This window comes from Seriola lalandi, unplaced genomic scaffold (genome assembly GCF_002814215.2).
Source record: "Seriola lalandi dorsalis isolate HSWRI2012SDOR001 ecotype SW California unplaced genomic scaffold, Sedor1 jcf7180002054931, whole genome shotgun sequence".
Taxonomy (NCBI): domain Eukaryota; kingdom Metazoa; phylum Chordata; class Actinopteri; order Carangiformes; family Carangidae; genus Seriola; species Seriola lalandi.
Genome location: NW_019525483.1, coordinates 558,238 through 566,255, shown reverse-complemented (window position 1 = coordinate 566,255; position 8,018 = coordinate 558,238). Strand labels below are relative to the sequence as shown.

The 8,018-nt window shown below is 43.0% G+C and overlaps 1 protein-coding gene across 1 annotated transcript in view; it reads right to left on the bottom strand.

Annotated features, from left to right (window-relative positions):
- Positions 1 to 3,106: 3,106 nt before the first annotated feature.
- Positions 3,107 to 8,018, bottom strand: part of abhd17c (abhydrolase domain containing 17C, depalmitoylase) — a 28,141-nt gene continuing 23,229 nt past the window's right edge. Inside the window, exon 3 of the mRNA XM_023393255.2 lies at positions 3,107 to 5,899. Within this exon, the coding sequence (XP_023249023.1) occupies positions 5,680 to 5,899 (220 nt within the window). The 3' untranslated portion in view covers positions 3,107 to 5,679. The remainder of the gene's footprint in view (positions 5,900 to 8,018) is intronic.

Genomic DNA, 8,018 nt, shown 5'->3' with positions numbered 1-8,018 from the left:
GAGAGAGAGATAGGGAGAGAGAGAGAGAGAGAGAGAGAGGAGGGAGCATGAAAGAGAGCATAGCATAATGCAGGTTACACATAAAGATGTATAATAATAAGACTAATAATAACATCAACGATAGTAAAAGGACTTAGTAATAATAAAGAGACTAACAATGAGACTAATGATAAAAGTTTCTAGCAGTGGGTGTTGAGCAGCAGCTGGCTTACAATCACAGATCCAGAAATATCTGCAGGAAGTGACAGGAAGAGAGAGAGAGAGAGGGGAGAGATGAGGGAGCCCAACTGTGGGAGAGGTAAGAAACCAAGTTAGTAACCTGTATTAAAAGGATATGAAGGGGGAGAGGAGGAGAGAGGAGCTCGGTGCATCATGGGAAAGTTCCCCAGCAAGTCTAGAGGGACCAATTAAATGCTCCAGTCTCTGTAATAGGATGTGATGGTCAATGGTATCAAATGCAGCACTAAGATCTAACAAGACAAGTACTGAGACGAGTCCTTTGTCCGACGCAATTAGAAGGTCATTTGTAACTTTCAGCAGTGCTGTCTCTGTGATATGACGCATCTAAACCCCCACTGAAAATCCTCAAACACACCGCTGTTGTGTAGAAAGTCCCGCGACTGACTGGCGACCGCTTCCTCGAGGATCTTAGAGAGAAGGTCTATGTTTGGCTAACATACACACACAGCCTGTTAATAAAGACAGACTGATTATATCAAATAAAGAAGTGTAACTAAGAGTAAAAGTTCTTTAAGCAGCGTAGTTGGGATGGGGTCTTAGAGACAGGTTGATGAGTAAATAGTTGAAATTAGTTGGTGGAGGTAGGTGGGAGAAAAACTGTACTAGTTAGAATTATATCATCAAAAAAGCTCATCAGGTCGTTACTACTGAGAGCTATAGAACTGCACGGATCATTAGACTCGCTAGACATTACTCTGACTGTCAGCCCGGCACAGAGCTGACGAGAAACCTGGGGTTATTTTTACTTTCCTCTATTAATGGTGAGTAATAGGCTGCTCTGGACTTCCCATATGTTTTAACTAACTTGGCAGACTAAGCAAGAGTCTTCCAGTTTGATGGAATTCCATTGTCCTTTAAAGTTTTCAAGACTTTTCATGACATGGAATAGCACTTAAACGAACTTGATATTAAAGGGATAGTTTGTGTTATTTGACGTGAGGTTGTGTGAGGTAGTCATGTATAGTCAGTGTTACCTGCAGTAGGTTCTGATCAGCGCTCTAGCAGCATCGGTACACTAGCAGAGCGATGTGTTACTGTGCAAGGGGCCAGCAGAAAAAACGTGTTACATATATCTTAGAAAAATAAAATTTGTTTACTCTTTGATGAAGACTTGAAAACGATGAATGCTCAGTGGTGCTTTTATTGTGATTCACTTGTGTATGATCTGAAAAGTGTTTGATTTTGACGCAGATAAAACTGTTGATTTTGAAGAGTCAGAGGTTTGGTGAATGTACACAGCTCGAAAAAATGAAGGGAACACTTAAATCACACGTTGGATCTTGATGAACAAATTATTCAAGTTGAAAATCTTTACTGATGTACATTGTATAATTTGTTGAGAACAAAATGACGTAACAACGGTCAATGGAAACCAAAATCATCAACCCCACTGAGGGCTGGATTCACAATCTCACCCAAAATCAAAGTAAAAAATTGAAATCACAGGCTGATCAAACTTGCGTCCCATAGGTGCTCAGTTGGATTTAGGTCAGTGGAACGTGAGGGCCAGTCAATGGCATCGATGCCTTCATCATCCAGGAACTGCCTACACTCTCTGGCCACATGAGGCCGGGTGTTGTCCTGCAGCAGGAGGAACCCAGGGCCCACTGCACCAGTGTCAGGTCTGACAATCACTCTGAGGATTTCATCCCGTTACCTAACAGCAGTCAGGGTACCGCTGGCTATGACATGGAGGTGTGTGCCATCCTCCAAAGATATGCCTCACCAGACCATCACTGACCCATCGCCAAACCGGTCATGCTGGATGATGTTACAGGCAGCATAACGTTCACCACGGCGTCTCCAGACTCTTTCACGCCTGTCACATGTGCTCAGTGTGAACCTGCTCTCATCTGTGAAGAGGACGGGGCGCCAATGACGGACCTGCCAGTTCTGGTGTTCTCTGGCTAATGCCAGTCGAGCTGCAGGGTGCTGGGCTGTGAGAGGTCCCACTAGAGGACATGGGGCCTCATGCCACCCTCATGGAGTCTGTTTCTGACAGTTTGGTCTGAAACATGCACACCAGTAGTCTACTGGAGGCCATGTTGTAGAGCTCTGGCAGTGCTCCTCCTGTTCCTCCTCACACAAAGGAGCAGGTACCGGTCCTGCTGCAGGGTTGATGCCCTTCTTTGGACCTGTCCAGCTCTCCTCGTGTAACGGCCGGTCTCCCGGTTCCTCCATTCTCTTGAGACTGTGCCAGGAGACACAGCAAACCTTCTTGGGACCTCATGTATGGCTGTGCCATCCTGGAGGAGCTGGACTACCTGTGCAACCTGATTGGGCTGCAGGTACCGCCTCATGCTACCAGTAGTGACAAGGACACTAGCAAAACACAAAACTAGAGAACAAGCAGTCAAGAAGTTTTTGTCTCTCAATTGCACCTGTTGTCACTTTCATTTGCACCAAAGCAGGTGAAACTGATTCACAATCACTTGTGCTTCCTAAATGGACAGATTGATATCCCTGAAGTTTAACTGACTTGATGTTATACTGTGATGATTAAGTGTTTTTTGAGCAGTGTAGTTTGACAGCGGGGGTTTGTGTTTAGTTTTGAGAAGATCATGGAAGGTTTCAAGAAATGTGTTTTAACAATCATGAAAAACTGTCAAAACATGCTGGAAAGGCAAAATCTTCCATTCTCACTGACTTTCCTAAAAATAGTCATAGATGCTGTGGGTGGAAACCAACTGATGACTAATTGGTGAAAATGATGAAAAACATCTTTGCACCCACTGTACCTATGGTGCGAAATAAAACCAACACTATGTAATATACTGAACAGAGCCTTTAAAAAGAAACCAAGCAGGGAAGACAAGTGATAAAAGGCCTGTTATCCCTCTAACACAGTGAAACAATGAGGCCGACACGCACTTCCATGCATCCTTTATTCCATTATAAGCATTAAAACATCCATTGGGCTGCCTTCTTACAACAACCATCACATGTATGACAATCTGTTTCATGGCATATTTAAGGCTTATTTCATCTGTTTTACACACTATTACAAAATCTGATTCTACTAGCATCATCATCTGTCTTTCATTTGCATATCGTGAATCCAGTGTTCGATCAATGAGACTAGACGGCCCTGTGTGAGGGCTAAACATGTATAGAGAAGATATTGAAGTATACCGTTACAGAGGATTATCATACAAACCAGCTTCAGAGACAGTGTAAATCTATCAACATTTAGACTGGAAAGCCTCGTAAAAATGTCAGTATCAAAACAATGATCAGGACCAAAGCAGGGTCTTCATTTCCTTTTAAAAAGAAAGGAGCTAGAGGAATTATACTAGAGATGATCAAGGGCTCATTATCCAGAGCATCGGCCCAACATTATCTATAATCAGAAAACATTCATACCCAACTGACAAACCACTTTACAGCAATACACAGATCAGTTAAACGATCGTCACAAGTTGCTATGGAAATATCCTTCAAACACAATCTTCATCTGAAAACATTTTCACCATTTATCTCAATGTGATAGTGTTTTCCTTCTTTTTTTTTTTTCTCTTTTGGTGTGATTGAAACATCATTGTTTAGTGTTTTACTGCTTTTTTTTTTTTTCATTATAGGGGGGCAAAGAACAAATCATTCAAATACAGTTGATATAGGTTGAAATGTCCACAACTATAAGAGGTGGTCTGCATGCGCTGCTTATTTCCACAGCATTTCATTTCCCCGTCGTGGTTCTTCCACGTCTTCCCAGCTCCAAGTCCAAACTATGACAAGGCTCAGCAGACAGTGTTGGTAGAGGAGAACGTCCCTGCAGGCAGGAACACGTGGCTGACAACAGAGGAGGATGATGATGATTCGGTTTTAGTACCATGCTGTCATTTCAAACTGTCTTTGACATGATTGATCCTCTGATGAATAGCAGCAGTTATCAGTCCACCTGAAGACCACAAGGGCCCCGATGTAGTTGCCAGGACTGTCTGGGTGAAATGTTTACGAACATAAGGCTTTATTTGTAGTGTGAAATGACTGAAAACTTAAATACACACCCAAACCCAAGCAACAACACCTTCACTTTAAAATACCTTCACATGGAGCGGGGTTCACAGTTGAGTGTCTTTAATCTGCAGGTAAACCCAGCACCACAAACCCTGGCTTCACTTTACAGTCTCCTGTGTGAATCAGCTGTTAATCTCCAGTTAACAAAAGCACAGTCCTGATACCTGCTGCTCTCTCTTTTACTGAGGTCAGCTTCTATATTACCCAACATGTGGGATCTTCTTTGTTTCAACAATGGCTTCACCAAGTGCTGAGATGTCAGGATGTGTTTGTATTGTGCAGCATAGGTTGATGAAATCAGTTCAATCATTCAGGTCCTCTGGTAAATTCAGGTTCACGTTACATCACCTTTAATGGTGTACAATTGTGAATAGGCAAACCTATTCTAAATGTTTCATGGAAGTAACTCTTTGCTAAATTTATCAGAAGCTCCAAAGTATTCAAGGACTTGAGTCATTTTCTCACAGAATTAAATATGTGTGTGCCAATAAGCACAGTGGCACACACTAACGATTAATGATGTAGGTCAAAGCAGCTTGTAAATTTGATGTGAGAGTAGCATGCACCAGGACAACAAAGATCACAGCTACAAAGACCAGATGTGCAGAGGTGCATTCTGGTTAACAGCTTTTAAACACACACTCTGGGGAAAAAAAAAAAAAAAAAGAGTTCTAACTGCAATTAAGAAAAAACATGGAATGCCAAAAGAAATCAACATACATCTTCAAATGCAGAAAACAAATCATTACCTGAAAATGTCTGCACATGAAAAGTGCAACTGTTTAATCAACCCTGAATGGTAACTTAAGAACACATAAAAAGTAAAAAACTTCAATTTTATCTCGAGGTGCAAAATTGATACTTCTTCACCTGGTATAAAAGAATAGAAAAATCAAGCTTGAACATTGCAAAGACTCTGTCCAAAGAAAAGCAGGGAGTGTGGGAGGAGCGGGGGGAGGAGTGAGGAGACGTGACGAACTGAAGCTCACAGTGAGAGACAGTGATGGAGGAAAAGTGAGGGAGAGTCAGTGGGAGAAGAGAGGAAGGCTGAGAGCTGGAGGGGGAAATGAATCCAGATTGAGCAGCGAGTGCAAACACTGTCTAGGCCTGGGCTCATTGGCAAACTGGGTCCACATGTAGGAGCAACAGCCAGGGTTTAGGAGACACTACATTTTAAACCACAGCTACACACCTTCCGGGACTGGTGTTACGCTCAGCTGCACCACAACAATCTAGAACCACCTCCTCTTCCAGTCCACTACACATTCCCACCCTGAAATGGCTCGGAGGACAGGGGAGAACAGTGTGGTCAGTTTACTCTGGTCCTGCCCCCTTTGCTAAGAGAGGAAGTTGGGAGATGATAAGGAGGAGGCTTCTTGAGTGTGTTGAGATGAACCCGGGCCTGATGGGTGGAGCTCCCCCTCAGGAGGTGGGAAGCTCGAAGGAGATGAACTGCTTGAGTCTCTCCAGGTACTGGGCGTACAGTTCAATGTCGTTGTGGCCGGCTCCCTCCACCCACAAGGGCTCCACAGCACGGGGGCAGCGTTCGTACATGGCAAGACCGTGAGAGAAGTCGATGACCTCGTCCTCCGTACCATGGATCACTAGCACTGGTGACGCCACCTTGGACACCTTGTCAATGCTGTTCAGGGGGGGAGAAAGAGATTGAGGATGAGTGTTAAAGAAGAGGAGAATGAAAACCTTATAAGCACCTGTTGGACTGGATCTGACTGATGACCACTGATTTGAACCAATTTATTAAAGTTCCTCTCCAGACATGTTTTATATGTGCTGTGATTCATATTTTGTTTAACATGGCTTTCACACTTAAAAAGAGAAAAAATACATCAATAACTGGTCTGAAACTCATCTCCTCTTCCTGATTTAGAAATCTGGATCAGGCCTTTAGCCCCGCCCACCACCTGCTGTCTCCAGGTGGACAGGTGAAAGAGCAGAGAGTATTAAGATGGTTAGAGGAGGAAACATCAGAGAGACTCAGCCACATGTTTGAGCCTCAGTCAGACCCAGAATCAGATGAGGAGTCTGAGACCAGAACCAGAGACTAGCAGACGTATCAGAACAGTTAGCATAGTTAGCATCTTTTATTTGTTTATGTTTGTTAGCTTGTAACTGGCAGTGGCTGACACAGTGTTAGTGATTGTGCTAATGCTAACTGTCTTTCTCTCTCTGTACTGACAAGGTGTCAGGTTTATCTCACGAGTTGACAGGATTGGTTCCTTAGGTTTGTGATGTATGAAACCCTGGCTGTCTGAATCTGTGTTTATGAGACTGTCATTGGTTCACTGCAGTTCAAGGTGGAAACACTCAGTCATGGAGTTGATGATTATTTCTCTCAGCATGTCTGTATCATATAAAAACAAGGTGAAACACTTGATTTTCATCAGAGGGGGATTTGAGTTTTGACTCATTGTGGTTAAAACAGAAGTTCTTCCTCAATACAGCACATCTGAACTCAACTCACATTCTTGGGGGTTTGAAGCATCTTACGTGTAAGTTGAACTTGGGAATTCAAACTCACAATACAAGGTCAACAGGGTGCACTCAACTTGCAATGGGGACAACAATGTTCTCCAGCTCAGCTGGACTCAGCTGATTTCACCTAAGCACAACAGATACACTTGTTTTCAACTTGTTTTCACTATATTGTGTATTTACAATAAGACCTATTCAACTCAGGGTAGGCTCAAATCTAAACATCTTAAAACTGCTACGTCTTAGTGATGTGGTCAAAAATAAATTGTGAAGCCCAATTTTTAAGCCAATATGTATGAGAACTGCAAACAGTGCTCAGAATAATGGAAAGTTGGAGCATCTCCAGTCCACTGAGCCCTGAGGGAAACTGTGTGACCTGGTTGAAAACCTAAGAACAAGTGAGTAAGAACTTTGAGATGAAAGTGTTTTGTCAACATCTCAAAACTTTATCTCGTAACACAACAGCTGTAGAACAAAAATCCTTACAACTGTGGGTTTGTCTTCTGCCATCACCGCTGGTTCGTGTAAAAAGTATGCTGCCAAGTTCCCAAGTTCATACATTGGTTGGCTCACAAATCATCCTCAATAACAGGCACATCAACAACACTTCCTGGCATTTACACGGTAAATGTGGACTTTGAATTGAGCCAGTACTTGGGCAAATGACTGACATTTCAATGGCTGAAAGACCTCAAATCTAAGCATCAAAGTCTAAAATTAACCATTAAACCCCAGGATTTAAGATCGGCTATATATTAAAGCTACTAAGTGAACAATTTAAATCACTCTGGCAGATGATGTACGCTGATAAAAGCTGCATATCAGCTAAGTGGCGTTTCCTTCAGGGATGTTCTGATTTTCATCATCATCAGTTGATGGTTAAATTCACAGAGAAGAAAACATGATCAGAGCAGGGTTTTCACTGCCTCTTCCAGCCTCGTAGCTCTGTTTCCAGCACAGTTTACCTTCCTGCCTCGGTTCACACACACTGCAGATGGTGCTGTTGATCACAACATGCCTGAGAGGGATTTGAAATAAAGTCAGGCTAACAGTATCTTTAGGTGTCTAGAGAGCGCTGTGATAGGATTCTGCAAGCTCAGGTAGCTGAGAGTTTTTCCAAACAAAAACAGGCTTTTAGAGGATTTCAGTGGGAGTTTGAGCACATTACTGTGGGACCGCAGACTCTGACGAGACCACAGTGGGAGTGGAGATGCAACACGTGTGGCTGCTTTACTGTTACAGGGACAGGTGAATTAGTGAAAATGTAA